At 64.1% G+C, this 16,798-nt stretch overlaps 1 protein-coding gene across 2 annotated transcripts in view; it reads left to right on the top strand.

Annotated features, from left to right (window-relative positions):
* The first annotated feature begins 219 nt into the window (after positions 1–219).
* Positions 220–16,798, top strand: part of SSBP4 (single stranded DNA binding protein 4) — a 65,935-nt gene continuing 49,356 nt past the window's right edge. The window contains exons 1-2 of one of the 2 annotated variants that reach the window (XM_073323668.2): positions 220–311; positions 3,611–3,747. Coding sequence is in view for 1 of the 2 variants with exons in the window: in XM_073323669.2 (XP_073179770.1) it covers positions 16,408–16,463 (56 nt within the window). In the remaining variant the exon portion in view is untranslated. Of the gene's footprint in view, positions 312–3,610; positions 3,748–16,252; positions 16,464–16,798 lie in introns of those variants that run through there. The other variant, XM_073323669.2, reaches the window with a different exon arrangement.

The raw sequence follows: 16,798 nt of genomic DNA, 5'->3' as shown, positions 1-16,798 counted from the left end.
GGGGGCAGCGCGCACTCCCGGGCACAAAGACCCACCGATCCCGAGGAAAGCGGCGCTGCGCCGCACTCCGCCGGCTCGGGAACCTGCGCTCCCGGCTGTTTCAAGCTCCCCGCAATGGGGCTGGATGCCGCGGAAGGGCCGGCTGGATTCGGGGCGGGGAACGCGGGGGCAGGCGGCGGCGGCCGGCCTGCTGGGGCACACCCAGGCCAGGCCCTGGGGTGGTTTGCGCCCGCCGGAGAACCCCTCCGACGCCCCCAGGCCCGGGAGCTGGAGGGAGCCCGGGCGCCCCCAGCCCCACGGGCCGCCGCGAGGTAGCGTTCCGCCGGGGAGCCCAGGGACCAGTGGCGGGGTTGGGGGTCAGGCGCTGCCCTCGCTCCGCTGGGCGCACACGGCGCCAAGTGCCGCCCCCGAGCTCGGGGAGAAGGCTCCAGGGGCGCCCCCGGGGGTGGGGCAATGCTCTGCTTGGCGGGCCTGCGGCCTGCCTGCCTGGGCTCCCAGCCCATCTCCGCCGCTGGCTGCTGGAGCAGGGCGCGGTGGGGCCGGCGGCCGAGCGCCGAGCACTGCCCCATGCCGGCGCACTCGCTGCCGCCTGCCCCGCTCCGCTTCCCCGCCTGCTGAGCACCCTGCTCCAGCTCTTTGCGGAGCTCGAGGGCATCGCCTGGTGGGTCACCCCCTGAGGTGACACGCCAGCGCCCGAGAGCAGGGTTTGGGGTGCTGCGGGACCCCAGTGCCCATGGGGTAGGGGGCCTGGGCACTGGTGCTCTGTAGATCCCAGAGAGCCAATCTCGGGGGCTGTTTTTTGGGGCGGGGGGTCGCACCTTAGCACCTCCTAGTGGCTGCTTTGCAGGCTGGAGCTGCAGCATTAGGAAAGGGACCCATTGTCCCGGGCGGGCATGGGGCAGCTCGGCCCACCAGAGCGCGGCACCCTCCAGCCCGGTGCGCTGCCAAGAACCCTCCTCCAGAGGGAGGGGAAAGGTGATGGGGGGAGCTGCCCCAGACCCACTGGCCTGAGTCAGGCGGGTGTGGGGGCAGGCCAGTCGCGGCGTGGGGCGGGGGCAGGGTGGTTGTGGGGTCAGTGGCAACACACAACTCTCTGGCCAGTTTGTTTCTTGCAGTGACTTCCCCAGGGACCCCCTGGCTCTGAGCTGGGGTTGGTGGTTGGGGTGTTTAATGCAGACCAGACGGGCTATTTCCATCATTGTCGGGGGTCACAGATCCCCAGGACTGCAGCGCTGGAACGGTCTCCAGGAGGAACCCCGTCAGTGGGCCAGACCCCTTGGGGGTCTCTCTTCCTCCAGGGAAAGCCACACGGCGTCACCAACGCCTTTGGCTGGACCGCAGGACTGTCAGCCCCCTGCTTCCCCTGTGAGCTCCGGGCAGCGAGTCCCTGGGGGAGACTTGTGCATTCTCTGCACTCGATGCCCCTCGCCCAGTGCTGGCAAAGCAGCTGGGCTCATTCGTCGCTAGTCACAGCATGGGAAGGGCCTGGGCTTAGCACGGAGAATCGTCCATTCCGGGTAGCCAAGCTGTGGTGAGCCCCATTGTTCAAGCTCTGTCTCTCCATCTGTCTGAGCCCCTTGGTCCGAATTCCAGGTCCGAGCCCTGGCTGTCCCCAGCAGCCAGCGCATCCCCCTCAGCTCTCTCCAGCCATTTGTCCCCGAGCTGGGGAAGTCTATATCGCTCTGGGGCATTGGTTGCTAGGTATCGATATCCAGGCAATTATTGTCTTTTCAGAGGCCCCCACTGATAAGGGGACCAAGACCCAGACCGCTAGGCGACACCCATATCTATGTCTCTGCCTGGTCTGAGAGCAAACAGCCCTTTCCCAACCCCCTGGAAACAATGCAGCACACTGGGGAAACTGAGGCACAAACAGGACTCATAAAAATATTACCAAAAATTCCCACTCAGGCGATTATCCATCCCCCTCTGCCCCCTGGCTCCTGCTAACTGGGTCTGGAAGGCCCTGCCGGGAGGGGGCACAAAAAGAAATGGAGAATAGGTTCTGGGAAGAGGGAGCATGTGACGATGGGACACAGCAGGGAGGGGGGAGTGTTGACCTGGGAATGTGCCCTGGGGATGGGAGACCTGAGAGCCTGTCACCTGAGCCAGGAGGGGGAGGGGGAGGTAACACCTCTGCCCGGGAATGCGAACAGAGGCCGCAGGAGGGAGCCTGCTGGGGGGGTTAGTTTCAGTTTTGGGCTGGGTGGAGGAACGCAGGGAACCCTAGGGCTGGGGTCTAAGCTCCCTGCTCCCCCCAGAAGGACTTGACTGAGGGGTCCTGGTTATACCCACAAGCTCTGTTTTGGACTGTGTTCCTGTTGTCCAATAAACCTTCTGTTTTACTGGCTGGCTGAGAGTCTCAGTGAATCCCAGGAAGAGGGGTGCAGGGCCTGGACTCCCCCACACTCTGTGACAGAGCCTGCAGGCCCCTCCAGGCCCGCCACAGGGCAGGCAGAGCTCCCATGTGAGCAGAGAGCAGCTCCTTGCACAGACACCCCTACTTTGTGGCTGGGAGGAGAAGCTCTGAGTCCTTCCCCTGCCTCCTGGCAGAGATGGGAGCTGCCCTCCCTTTGTCGTTAGCTGCTGGGGTGACTTGGGGGAGGGTTTGCCCATCACAGGCTGCTCTGCTCCAGAGTCCCCCCGCCCCCAATGCCAGAGGCCCATAAAGCCCATGGGCTTAGAGTTGGGACAGGGGGCAGCGTTGCCTCTGGGACAGATTCCCAATGCCCTTGCCTCAGGGGACCCCACTCCCAGGGCTGGCCTTGCCCCATGGCTCCTGCTGGCTTCCTGACCACATGCTCATCTCCCACACCCCGCCTGGTCTGGGAGCCACAGCCGCCTCCCCCCAGGGGCCAGGATACAGGCTCTGGGGCTGGGGCATTGGGCTGAAGATTCTGCCTCTGGCTCTCCCAGCTGGCCCTGTGGAGCCCGAGTTCCCCACTGCCAGCCCCTGCCCGCAGACCTGATGCCTGGGCAGGAGCTCCCGGGGCCCGTGTCCCTGGCTGGGGCTCTGGACTCTGTGTGAATCACCCCCAGCAGGTGCGAGCGCCATGGGGCGAGGTCACAAGGGAGATTCCAGGGAGCCTCCCCCCGAGATGGCGGGTGGCAGCGTGACCTCTGGCTGGAGACGTGCAGTGTCCATCCAAGCCCTGCGGGGGCGAGCACCGGGGGCTCAGTGTCTCTGGCTGGGGCCCCAGGCAGTGCAAGGGGGGAGCGGTGTGACCCCCCCATGGCTTCAAACTTGGCTGCTGCAGATGCACAGTGTGGCCCAGTTGCCTCTACTGAGCCCTGCTCTGTTTGCCCGGGTCCTTGTGACTGTGCCTCTCAGGCCAGTTCCCAGGGAAGAGCTGTTTGCCCAGCACGGGTGCTGGCTGGCCCTGCGCTGCTGGGCTCTGCAGGAAGGCCCAGGTGGCCAGCGAAGAGCAGGCTCCTTGGACAATAGGGTTGACGCGGATGGGGGCTCCTCTGTGTCTGTGTGGGATGGGTGTGGGGGCTGCAAGTCATAGGTAATAGGTCTGATCTCTGGGCCCGGGGTCCCACTCTGGTCACAAGCTCAAACTCTTCCCTGCAGCCAGGAGGGCCTGAAACCTCCTTTTCTTGTTTTCAGGGAACGCTGAGATCTGCACCTGGTCACCTGAGTCCAGGTGCTGGGGCTTTAAGAGGGACACCACATGTCACATGGCTGGCAGTGCTGCCCTATGCTGGCAGCGGTGGGAATGCTGACGCTGATATTGCTGCGGGACGGTAAGTTTGCGAGTGTCTCGGTGCCCATGCCTGCCCCCAGCCCTGGGATGGGAAAGCAGCCAGTGCCGAGGGGCCGTTTCCCAGGGGCTGGATGATTCTGTTTGCGCTGGGCTTTCTCTGCCAGTGGACGGGGGACAAGTGGCCATGCTGGGCATTAAAACAGGACCTTTCCTGGGGGAGCCAGCAGGCCCCAGGAGCTCAGGGGGTGGCAGGGTACTGCAGAGCAGGTGTCCATCTCATTTTGGAGGGCTGCTCCTACATGTGAATGCTGGAGGGAGGAGCCCAGCTGGCTCCTGGGCAAGGGTCAGACTCACACCGGGGCTGACCCTGGAACAACTGAGCTGAATGTGCCCCTGCCCCAGGGATGGCTGGGTACTGGGAGACCCTGCCCCACTCTGCCTATGAAAGGGTGGGGACGCCAGCTGTTGATGAAACAGGCTTGGAAGGGTGCGGGGGGCTCAGCGCGGCATCCTGGTGTGAAGTCAGGGCTCCTGAAACTGTGCTGGACCTAGTACACTTGCAGCACTGCTGCCTGCCGTCCCCGTGCCAGACACCTCCCTCCCCAGCTCCCCCAGAGCAGGGAGTGATGCGGGAAGAGGGCTGGTGGGCAGAGCAGGGCCAGGAGAGGGGGGTCCAGTGGGGAGAGCTCCTGTGGAGGCAGGCCCTGCATGTGTTTCTGCCTGGGGATCTCCAGGCTCAGCATCATTACCCCCAACTGACAGCTGGGGAAACTGAGGCACGGAGGGGCTGAGGCTTGTGCTCACTGTTTGGGTGTGACAGTGAAATCAGCTGGAGGTGTTGGCACTTAACTCCTCTGCAGATCAGACTCTGGGTGTCCCACGCCAGCACCCAAAATCCGTGGGTGCTCTGGAAAACATGGGTGACTGGGCCACAGTCCCCAGCAAGTCCCGTCCCCCATCGCCCAGCCTGGGGCCCTAGCAATGAACGTGTATGTAATGAGCCCTGCTGCTCAGGCCTGTGCCTCTCCTGCCCCCGGGCTGGCAGGGCTGCTGGGCACAGTGCTCCACAAAGCCCCTGGGCCTCCCCTCCCCTACCCACTCCACCTCTTCCCCCTCCACGTTGGTTGGCCCGGGGGCTCCGCAGCATTCCCATCTGCCAGGGAGGAGCCCGCGGCGTCTCACAGCAACAGGCTGGTTCTCAAAATGCACCGCACCATGGAGTCGCTGCCAGGGCCCCGATTCTGAGCCCTGCTCCAGGGTGGCTGGAAGTTCAATTTGCATCACTCCTAAAGTTCCCAGTGGGAACCCGGCGTCGAACACTGAAGTGACAGATTCTTCACCACCGTCGAGTCTCCCCTGGCTTTGGAGAGTAGCTCGCTGCCCCCTTCCCGGCCCCGGCCATGGCTTTCCCCTGTGGCCCAGCACCAACAGGGGTGTCACGGAGTCCCCGGGCGATGCTCTGGAGCTGCTCCCTGCAAAGCCAGCCAGGACTCTGGGGAAGTCACCTCTCTGGGAGCTGCCTGTCTGCAGGACACACAGCTCACCCGGCTTCCACCTTCCTGGGTCTGACCTCGGAGCATTCAGCATCCTCTGCCCCTCCCTGCGCTTCCCACAGCGAGTCTGCCAGGGAGGGGTCCTGGGGAAGCCAGAGGGTCCTGCCCCCCAACTTCACAGTCAGACGTGACTCTCAGCCAGCCAGTAAAACAGAAGGTTTATTAGACGACAGGAACATGGTCTAAAACAGAGCTTGTAGGTGCAGAGAACAGGATCCCTCAGCCGGGTCCATTCTGGGGGGCAGTGAGCCAGACAACCACGTCTGCCCTTCACTCCATGTCCCAGCCAGCCCCAAACTGACACTCCCTCCAGCCCCTCCTCCCTGGGCTTTCCCCTTTCCCGGGCCAGGAGGTCACCGGATTCCTTTGTTCTCCAACCCTTCAGCTCTCACCTTGCAGCGGGGAAGGGCCCAGGCCATCAGGTGCCAGGAAACAGGGTGTCGGCCATTCTCTGTGTCCAGACCCCTGCACACACCTGCCCTCTAGGGCTCTGCAATGACCATACACCCGTCTCCCACCCCCTAGATATTTAATTACTGCCTAGGGGAAACTGAGGCACTCCCACACTATTCAGAGGAAACATTAAGAACAGTCCCACTTGGTCACATTGGGATCCTGCCCCAGGCCCGAGGGGGACAGACAATTGGGGAGGGAAGCTGGAGACGGTGCAGTGCCCCTGGGTGCCTGCTGAGCTGGGTGCTGGAGTTTCCCTGTAACCCCCCCAGTTGTGTGGTCCTGCCCCTTTCGCGCTCGGAAGGGCTGAGCTGCCAGCCCAGAGCAACGGGGGAAGGGGCCCTGCCCAGCCCGCACCCCACCTCTGGTGCCAGAGTCGCTCTCCTGCCTTCCCTTGGTTGGTTTGCTGTGAGGCGTGGAGCGAAGCACGTGGCTGGATCCTTCCCAGTCCCCTGCCTCGGGAGCACGCTGGGGGAGCTTCGCTGCCTTTCCCGGGGCTCCCTCCACCCCGCTCACTGGAAAGCTCTGAGCCAAGTGTCCTAGAGGGGACCCTGCATGGGCCCCACCACCTCCCACCAGCACAGGGTTATCCTGGGAGCCACTGGTTGGGCCAGGGGTCTGGGAGGCACAGTCAGGGCCAGGTGGGTGTCTGTATTCTAGGGGCCCATCGCCATGGCTTTTGGGCCTGAGGTGGCCTGGCCTGTCAGGCTGGAACTGCTGCTTTGCAAACCCTTACTCCCTTCCAGCGGTGCGATTCCATCCCCAGTAAACAGGTCCCAGCAGCCCGGCCTTGCTGGGCACAGTACGGTGCCAAGCAGCTGCGAGTCTCCCAAGGCCTGTGTTTAACTCTTTGCTGGCTGGGCAAGTGGCTGCAGCCCTTCCCTGCAGCCAGGGCCCCAGAAGTGGGCCCCAAAGCTCCCCAGGAAGGAGCGATAGCAGCGGAAGGTGCAGGCTGGAGGGTCCCACACCTGGCCCTCTCTGCGCTGGCTCTGCTGCCCACAGTGGGCGCTGGGAGAGGGTTTTTGCAGGAACCCAGCGAGAGTGGAGTGTCCTGGGGGCTGGGCTGAGAGCTCGCTGGGCTCTCCTTGGTTCTCTTTCCTCCCGGCCTCGCCCTGGGCATGCAAATGAGAGCACTGGGCTGGAACCCCCGGCTGCCAAGCCTGGGAGGGTGGGGAGCAGCAGCCATGGAGAGGAGAGGCAGCAGCCTGGCTCCCAGCTGGCTCCAGGGGAGGGGCTGGGGGCCTAGCTGTGCTGCTCTGCTCCACCTCCCAAAGCCCCGTCCCAGCTGGCACTGGTCCCCACCGCTCTGCGGGCTGTTCCCAAGGCCTGGCTGGGAGCCCGCAGGGACTCTGGGGTGCATGGAGGGGACAGCGACTGTGAGGGAGACAGGAAGCAGCACAGACAGCAAGTCCCAAGCTGCCCAGCCTTGCCAAGGGGGTAACCGGCGAGCTGCCGCCAGGAGGGGGCGGTATATGCAGTGTTCGCACAGAGCTCCCCCCACGCAGGGTCGCTGTGCCGGGATCCACCCCGGCCCAGACAGTTGCGGTGGATGGCTGAGAAGGGACCGTTGGCTCAGCACATCCCTGTGCCAGGCCCGTTCACCTCGCCCCCTTGCACGGTCACGGCTGGGCGTTATCTCCCCCCCCCCACTGCAGTCTGTACTCCAGTGGGTCCTTCTGCCAGCTGCTGCATCCGTCTGGCCTGGGCGCGTGTGCTGGGTGGAACGAGCCTGTTTATGTAACCGGGGACTTGCTGATCTCTCCTGCTGTGTGCCAGGGGCTTTCGCCTCCATCTGCTCCTTGCCGGTGAGTTTGGCGCTGCCATGGCACACTGAGAGGCCAGGCCCTTGGCTCCCAGCGGGGACCTGTGTCCAGCCAGGGAAATTTTGCACCAAACATCACAGGCCTGGCAGAGAAGCACGGGGGGTCCTTCTACTTCCTTATTGCCCGGCCTCCATTTCCTCCTCCCCTCGCTCCTCTCTTCTCACTCTCCACCTTCCCACTTGTGTGCCAGGACCCCCCATTGCCACTTGAGGCCGCTCAGCACGGCTCCCCCTGCCCCCTTGAGCCAGCCCAGCCTCCTGCTGCATGTGTCTGTGCAGCGCCCTGCCAGCTGATGCCAGGGGACCATGGGCAATGGCAGGGTGGATGCTGTGCTGGCATACCAGCCTCCCTTGGCCTTCCCTCCCAGCTGCCTCAGTGGCCCCAGATCTCCTCACCTGGCCTCTATGGGGCATGGGGGACTTCAGGGTGTGAGAGCCCAGCTGGCCTGGCTTTCGATCCACTCATTCCCAGGGTCATTGCTGGGGCAGCTCCTGAATTCACTTCACCATGTCCTGGGACCCAGCAGGGACTCCGCCCCTTTCCTGTTCCTGGTACCCTACTTCCCCACCTGCCCCCAGAGTTGCTGGTGCCACCTGGAGATGGGGGCAGAGCCAGGGGCCAGTGCCAGGCTGCAGAGCAGGCCTGCAGGGGCTTTCTGTCTCCAGGTTTCTAATGCACCCTCACCCTGGTATCTGGGTACCAGCCCAGGGCTCCCCCACCCCTGCCTGGCCCTCCATCCTGAGGCTTCATCCCATCTTGGCTGAGGTCCGCCACGGCCACCACCTGGGGCCATTGAGCTAGGGATCCTCTGGCCATTTCCTTCCAGCCCCCTGCTCCCTTTGACCCTCGTTTGCTCCCAGCCCCATGTGCCAACTGGCCCGTCCGCACGCCTCTGTGGAGTGAGCCGAGGACTGTGGTGCATTGGGAGCAGCCGCCGGATGCTGCTGCGCTCACCCCCCTCTCCTAGGGGGGAGCCGGCGCCATCCCACCCCGTTCGCTCCCCTTCCCCCACTCGTTCCCCGTGCTCCGGAGGGGAGAAACCGGCGTGTGTGCAGAGTCTGCGTAGGCAGCCAAGCAGCAGCTGAGCAAGGCAGGGGGTGGCGCAGGAGCATTACCATACGCAGGCTGTAATTACCGCTAATTTCTTAAGTGCAACAAAAAAATGAAAACCCAAACAAAGCTCAGGCGGAGCGGGATGGGGGGACAGCAGGGCGCGCCCTCCAGCTCCCTGCTGGCACATGGCTCCTGGCCACCTGCCCACGCGGGGATGTGCCTCTGGGGCCAGGCCCACTCCCCTGCTCTGCTGGCAGAGATGGATTTGGCCTTGCAGTACCCCTGGGGGAGGGAAACTGAGGCACTGGCATGACCTCCAGAGCTCACAGAGTAAGCTAGTGGCACAGCTGGGAATGGAACCCAGGAGTCCTGACCTCCCCCACCCTACCGGCCCTCTGATCTGATCTGGTCGCTGGAGCTCGTCCCCACACATTCCCTTTGGGGGAGGAAGCCGTCTGAGCTGTCAGGTTGCTCCCCAGCACGGTGCCACTGAACCCCCACAGCTCTGCGGGCCCCCTGCAGACAGAGCTGGGACTGGGGTGAGGGGGTAACACCCCCACCCGTGCAGCGGGGGCTGGGCAGTGACAGCCACACGCTGTTCTGCAGGGACGTCTGTGGGACTGCAGCAGCTGCCCTGGCACGAGTCCCCCGGGGCCGTTGCCAGGCCGGGCATGGCTGGGACCCGGTGCTGAGGCGGCCCCTGGGCCTGGCCTTCGGTTTGTTCAGATCTCACCTTTCTCCACCTCGCCTTGATGTGAAGCGATGTCACGCCCCAGGCACCCAGCGTAGCGCCCAGCTCTGCAAGCCAGCGCACTCCAGGCCCCAGCCCCTGCCCAGTGCCCCAGGTCTCCCCCCAGGCCTGGGGGCTCAGGGCCATCTCGCTCCTTGAGGCCTGTCCTGCGTCAGCCACACCCCACTGGCATGGCTTGTCTCAGCACTTGGACCCCACGGAGAGAGCCCCCCCCCGGCTCTGTGCTGGTGCTGTACACTCCCTGGCTGGGCTACTTCCCTCGGTGCCCAGGGCTGGGCCAGTCAGCTCTGGGCACCATGCTGGTCCCCTGCCCAGGGGCTCATGTAGGGGCAACTGGCAAGGGGGAGGGAAGGGGGATGATTGTATTCATCAGCTGTGGGGCACGCCCACCCCAGCCAGGCCGTCAGATTCGCCACATCTGTGCCCGACACAGCCTGGCAGCCGAGACCCTAGCCAGCACCTGAGGGCTCCCTGGCAATGGGGCCTGGCTGCGCCAGCTGGAGCTGTGTGGTGTGGGGCAGCCCTGGGCTGGGAGCCACATCTGGAGGGTTGGAGGTCTCCACAGGACGCAGTCCCTGGAGCCAGACTGCGGTGCTTTGCAGAGGTGGCACGTCCAGGAACTGGCAGCCATGGCCTGGGTTCTGGGCTGAGCAGGCAGGGCATGGAGGGGCACAGACCCTCTGTCTCCCACTGACCGGGGGCAGCTCCCATCCCTGGCACATCTCCATTCGCCGCCAGCTGGGATCCCGCTCTGGGCTCCAGCGGGCAGCGGAGGGGAGAAAGGCATGCATGAGACATCCCATAATGCCCAGGCATGTGCCCATTTGCCCCAGTGGCCGCTGGTGTAACTGACCCTGGGCCGGCTCTGTGGCCGGAGCTGGGAGAGGGGGTCTGATGGGTCCAGCCAGACCCGCCGGCCTGCGTGTGCGGGGAGCACTGGGCCCTGCACGTGTGCAGGCGTGTGCCTTTGCACGTCTGCAGCAGTTTGGTGGTAGGTACCGTCTCAAACAGAGATTTCGAAGCATAAATCATATTGCTGTGGACTCTCTGCCTGCAGCTGATCCGCACCTGGGCTCCAGGCCGGTAACCGAGCTGCAGACCGGGGGGTGCATGGAGCACGTGCTCGAGGCGAGATCGAGGTCGTGCTCGATTCAGCCACTGCTGAAGCTGCAATGAAAAGGGATGAAGAAACCCCCCGCCCCCACCAACCCCACAATCCCATGGGCAGATGGGCTGTTCCAGCTAAAACGCTCCCAGCCCCACCAAGAGGGGCGCTTTGCTGGGGGAGGGCAGCCAGGAAGCCTCCCCACTCTCCTCCCTCCTCTGGTTCACATCCTCACATGCCGTGGAGCACATCTGGCCGGGGAGCCCGCAGGGCAGGTGGCTCTGGGAACCTGGGAGCGATAAATGCTCAGTGGGGTGAGGGTGGGAACAGCCCCTGTGGGGCAGGTGTACAGACCAGTAGCTTCCATAACCGACACAAGGTGGCGCTCCGGCTCCTCGAGAATCCAGCCGCCAGCGCCATGTTCTGCTCCCGAAGGGGGTGGGTGAAGGGCAGTGCCAGGCAGGGTGGGGCAAGCGAGGGGCATAATTGGGTGTGTGACAGGCGGGCGATGAGCATGGGAGAGCATGGGTGGGGGGCATCAGCGGCGCGTGAGGGGCACCAGCAGGCATGGGGGAGAAGGCCCAGGCCCTGCCCCCTCCATCCTGCCTGAGACATGGCTCGGTGGGAGATTTGGGGCCCATCACCCGCCTGGTGGGGCCATGCGAGCGCACTGACCGATGTTGGGGGGCGATTAACCCCCTCAGTGCCAGCATGCTCTGTGCAGTGGGTGGCAGCATACTGTGCTGTACCCTGGGGAGGGCTGTAAGAGCCTGGGGGCTGGGCACATGATGCACCGAACGGGGGGGCACCATGCCCTTGCCAGCCCCCTCCCCGTTAGCGGCCTGGTAAGAGCGGCAGTCACAGAGGAGGCGTTCGGGGACCTGTCAGCCTGGCTGCAGGCGTGAGCTGAGTCACCAGCTGCCGATGAGCAATTGGCAGCTCTGGGCAGCCAAGATGGCTTCAGACCAGCGACCTCCCGGTGCCAACCCAGAGCTGTCCTGCCCCCCACGAGCCCCTCCCACAAACGTCCCCCCACCCCACAGCTCCAGCCCCAACCATGCCTCCCTGGCACTCTCACGCTGCGCTCGGCAAGGTCAAGGCCTGGGAGCGGGAGCCTCCTGCTCCGTGCTGCCGAGGGCCCTCTCCCATGTGCCCTCGGAGCAGCCTGCCAGCCCGAATACAGGAGGCTCCCTGAGGGGGCCATGCAGGGCCGCGATGGGCTGGCCACGATGGGGTTATGGAGCAGCCAGGAGTTCACGAGACCCCCTCCTCCCTGCGCTGTAGATGGAGGGAAGCCCAGGCAGTGCGGCCAGACGGGTGTGTGTGTGCGGGAGCAGACGGGCTGCTCTTAGTGGGGCCAGGAGCTGTCTGGGGACTCGGGCCGGCCCAGAGTGGGGGCTGGGCCTGGCCTGGGTCTTTGATTTGATTGAAACCCAGGCACTGGGCACTGAGCCAGGCCGGGGCAGTGGGGGCCTCAGGGAAAGGGGCTAGAGGCGCAGCCAGGCTGGGCCGAGGATTCCCTCACTTTATTCTCCTGTTGTCATTGGCCCATTACCTGGGCAAGGGCTGAGCTCACTGGGCCAAGCCACATCCACAGCTGGGGTGGGCTGACAGGGGAAACTGAGGCAGAGCTGCCAGGAGGGTGGCACCTCTGTTACCAGAGAACATAACAGAAGAGAGCTCAGACCAGGTGGTCACAGTGGTCCCTTCCGGCCAGAGCATCTATGAATCCTACTCCCCTGGGTGGGGCACTTCAGGCTGGCCAGGATCATGCCTGCTGCCCGGTTCACTGTCACACAGCACCGGTGCTGTCCCCAGGACAAAGACGCTGGACGGGAAGATGGGCCATGGCTCTCAGAGAAGAAAGCAAGAGTGTGCGTGCGGGGTCGGGGTGGAGGTTACTCGGTCTTTAAACCAATTCTCTTTCAGTGAGATTTCTACATGGCAGGTTGGCCAGGAAATCTCTTCTTTGGGGGTTTATTTCCCTCGCTGGTGTATCAGCGACGGGGCTGTGTTTTCGTAGGGTTTGTACAGGCCATGTTTATTAGTGCAGGTTGTGTGTGACTCGGGGTTGCGCCCACAGGTTGCTGGGGGGCTACTGATGCACTGTGCTGACAGAAGGTTGCTGGTACCTGCTGGGCCAGTTGTGCTGATCAGTGGGGGTGGCTGTGGGTTCGGGTGTGTGGCTTGCACACGCGGGTTGCAGGAGTAAGCTGAGTTGTGTGTTCAGGTTGCTCCCGTGCATGGGGGCGGGTTCTGCACACTGGCTAGGGGCTTGGTTGCCCTGAGCACCAGGATGAGGAAACAGCTGAAATGACTAAAAATCAGACTTTAAAGGTGATAAAAAAGTGCCTGGTAAGTTTCCAAAAAGCTCACGCATTTCTTTCTGTGCTGAAGACCCATTCAAGAGTGGCTGGTGCTTGCAGCTTGTGGGGACGGAGTGCTCATCAGCCCAGGGACAAAGTCTGCTTGGCTGCCCTTCCCAGGGGGAATGGAAGCAATGGGAAACAGAAGGTATTTTACCTGCATGTGCAAACAAATAATTATGGATACAAACAGCAAGAGGTACCCGCACCCGCGCCCGTGCACACACTGCCAAGGCCAGCTGAATTCTGCGGGGCTCTGTCAGACAACGACGCTTCTCTCCTCTGTGCGTAGCAGCAGCTGTGGGTTCTGACATCCTGCTCCCCTGTTCTTCATCGGTTGCCGGAAACAGGATCTCTGCTTCTCCATGAGTCACCCGCTCCCGCTGCTCGCTCCTCTCCGATGACCTCACCCGGTGACATCTTCACTGGTGCTGCGATGTCACCGAGCGCATTGGAACAAGTGGTGGGAGCTGGAAGGCTCTTGGGAAACCCGAGGCCCTGGTAGCAGAGAACACGGGGCAGAGGAATATGCCAAACCCAGCAGCCTGGTTCTGGGGGAAGGCTGAAGAGTTTCTAAATCAAACGTGCTTCCGAGTTCTATTTGAACCGGCCCACAAGGCACCTCAGCAGGGCAGAGCTGCGCACGGAGTCTCCTGGGGGACTGAAAGGAGACGTCCCAGGCTCCAGCGTCCCGAGCGCTGAGCCCTGCGGCGCTGACCTGCCCTCTGCATGAACCGGGCTCTTAGTTCTCCGGGTTCCCGCCCCCAGAGACTGCGACCGTGGGTTCTGAGTGAAGTGTTGTTGCCATTCCCTGGCAAAGCTGGCCCAGACTGTCTCGTTCCGCCGGTTACTAACCAGGTGCTCATACAATGAACAATCATCCCCCCGTATGCATCTTTCATTGTGGTTTATTAATGGAGAGGAGAAAAAGAAATCACCCTTTTTCCCTTGGCTCTTCCCACGTCCAACCACACCAGGCCAGCAGGGGGACCTGCCCGGCTGCCTGAAAGGAGAGCCGCTGGGCTCTCGGGGGAATCTTGCCAGGCCCGGTGTAACTGTGGAACTCCACGGAGTTCCTGAGAGCCAAACTGGGCCCTTAGCTTCAGGGTGGGGGGCAGCCCCTCCCCCAGGGTCAGCGCCACCTTGGGCATCTTCAGCCCTGGGTCACCATCCCTCTCCAACGCTCACTTGGCCGCCCTTCTGGGCCAGCCTGTCTCCGCTCCAGGGCCAAAGCTGTCTGCAGACCGCAGGAGGCAGCTCTAAGCCCAGCCACCACTCAGTTCCATGGACCCCCCAGCCACGGAACTGGGGGGCAGGTGCAGCTCCGGGTGTCACCCCGGATCTGCTCTCCTGTCGGCCAGCGTCAGCTCACTGAATTCAGCAGTCGCTCTGGATTTCTCAATGTATCAGAGCAGAGCCGGGTGCCCAGTTTACCTGACCCAGGGTTTAGAGAAGAGCAGGGGCTAGTGGTCAGGTCACAGGCCTGGGCCCCAGACACCCCTGGGCTTTCACTAGAGCTGCCTGGCATGCGCTTGACCAGACGCGTTTTCCTTGCACTGCGTCAGTTTGTCAGCACTGGAAAGTTTCACGGTGACGTTGTGATTTGGGGGAACGGGAAGAGTTCTAATCTGAGCGGAGGCAGCTCTGAGCCGAGATGGGCCCAAGCAAAGCCCAGAGCCGGCTGCTGACGCTCCCCAAGTTGCTGAGCTCTGGATCAGGGTCCACTGCAGAGAGAGGTTTGGGTCACACAGCTCTAGTCCCTCCTCCCCCCAGTGCTGTGTGAGTGGGTCAGGCCCAGGTTTCTGCCCAACCCTGCTCCAAAAATCCAGCACCAGGGAAAAATCAAGAAACTCCAGCCTTGTTCTGGGGCTTGTGAGAAAACCTCAGTGCATGAGCGTCCCCTCCTGGCCCTGCTGCAGCGACAGGGCAACCCCTCCTGCTCCTTTAACCCTCCTCTGCTCATTCCACACAAAGCCCTGGGCAGTGTCACTCCAGCACCTCTGTCTTTATGGGCTTGGCTTGCAGCCCAGCCGGTCAGCTTCCCCTATGGATTTCAGGGCTGCTGTTCTCTCCTCTCTTGCTGGGGGGCTGCTCAGTGGGAGTCGTGCCTGGGCCAGTTCTCTTCTGTCCCGTCCCCAGGGGAGACGGGGCTGGGGGGATCCTGCTCTGCCCGCGGAGAAGTGCTCTGACTTTCCACACAACACCCCCCCAGCATCTCCTCTGCTCCATCCTCCTCCAATGGTGCCTGGGCCACAGGGAGCAGAGAGGCCGATGAGCCAGCCGCAGCCTTGGCTGGGCCCTTAGCTCCGTGCTGCTGACAACCTACCCGGGGCGTGAGGTGCCTTGTGCCACAAACCCCCAGTGTCAGCGGGGAGGCCCCAGAGTTTGGTCTCCCTTCTGATTCCCAGCCTGTGAATGCAACTCTCTCGAGAGGGGCCGTAGGCGGAGGCCACTGGTGCTGCAGGAGGCGGCTGCTGCAGGATTTGCCTTTTGACCCACTTGGCTGTCCCTGGGCCACCGCGAGAGGCCAAGCAGTGCAGCTGCTGGAGGTGTAGTTTGGCTGCTGGTCAGGGACGACTGGCCTGGGCACGGCCTGTGGGGGTCAGTGGTGACTGACCCTGCGTGCAGGGGACCTTGAAACACAGCCCCTTGGCACATCTATTCCCAGCAAGTGGTTTCCATGATATTCGGAGAGTCCCCAAATCTCTCCCAGCCGGGCTCCCTGCACCCTGAGGAGGGGCAGCATTCCTCTCGGCCAGGCCTCCATGTCCTGTCCAGGGGAGCCCTGGAAATGTGCCCTCCCTGGGTTCGCACCCAAACGTGCCAGTCACACAGGAAGCAGAAACAGACTAGCAGTTTCTTCTTCCTTTGAAGCCAGAGCCACTAAACCCAGCAACCTGCACACACAGGAGCTGCTGTGTGAAAATACCCATGGGGCATCTCCAGGGAAAGTGCAAACAATGAAGGAGTTTCCTTCCCAGCCTAGCTGGTCCTGAAATGGTTTCCGAGCATGAGGGACAAACAGCAAGAGGGGGGTTGGCAGAAGACGGTGTCCAGGGCTGGCAGTGGGGTGGCGGGAAGCACTGGGCGAGGTGCTGGCAGTGGGGCGCTGGGTGCAGGTTGCTGAGAGCACCCTGCAGTGGGGTGTTGGGCGTGCCGTGATGGGCCTGCCCCTATTAGCCTTGGGTAGAGTCTGAGGCTGGAGGGAGCACGTGCCAGCGTGGGGGGGGGGGGGGTTGATCGGGGCGCCAGGCCCGTGGAGTGTGCACCGTGCCGGGGCGGGAAGCATGCGCGCGTGCGGAGCCCCCCCCCCGCGCGCGCGCTTCAGCCCCGGCGTTGCCCTTTTAAGAGCTGAGCCGGGGCGGGGGAGGTGGCGCCGTTCCTGGAACAGCCACCAGAGACGAGAGGGCGAGCGAGCGCGCGCGCCCCCCGCCCGCCCGGTGCCTGCGCGGCGGTTTCAAGCTCCCCCGCCCGAGCGCCGCTGCCGGGTTTGCGGCCGCTGCTCCGGGCCGGGGCCGGCGGGGTGGCCGTGGCGATGGGGCGCTGCGCCGGCCGCGCTCGCTGACGGGCGTGCACAGGCGAAGCCCGGCCGCAGCATGTACGCCAAGGGGAAGGGCCCCGCCGTGCCCTCGGACAGCCAGGCCCGGGAGAAGTGAGTCCGCCGGACCCCGGCGTGGGCCGGCAGCGCGGGGGGGGGCCCGTTCCCCGCCCCCCCACGCGCCCCCCGGGGCGACTCCCCGCGGGAAGTTCGCCGGGCCGTGGGGGCCGCAGCGGGGCGCCCGCCCGTGGGCGCGCAGCCCGCAGCCTCCGTGCCGCCCTCCCCGGGGCCGGGGGCCGGCGTGGGGCCCCCGGCGGCGGGTGGGGGGCGGGTGGGGGCCGCGGGCTCTGCCCCGCCGCGGGCGGGCGGGAGCGAGCGGGGGCCGCAGCCGGCTCGGAGCGTCTCAACTTTGCGCCGCCAACTTTGCGCTCTTGGGGCGGCGCGGGGCG

The sequence above is a fragment of the Lepidochelys kempii genome, chromosome 25 (assembly GCF_965140285.1).
Source record: "Lepidochelys kempii isolate rLepKem1 chromosome 25, rLepKem1.hap1, whole genome shotgun sequence".
NCBI classification, from domain to species: domain Eukaryota; kingdom Metazoa; phylum Chordata; order Testudines; family Cheloniidae; genus Lepidochelys; species Lepidochelys kempii.
The sequence above is the reverse complement of the archived record's forward strand: the minus strand, read 5'-3'. Positions and strand labels throughout refer to the sequence as shown.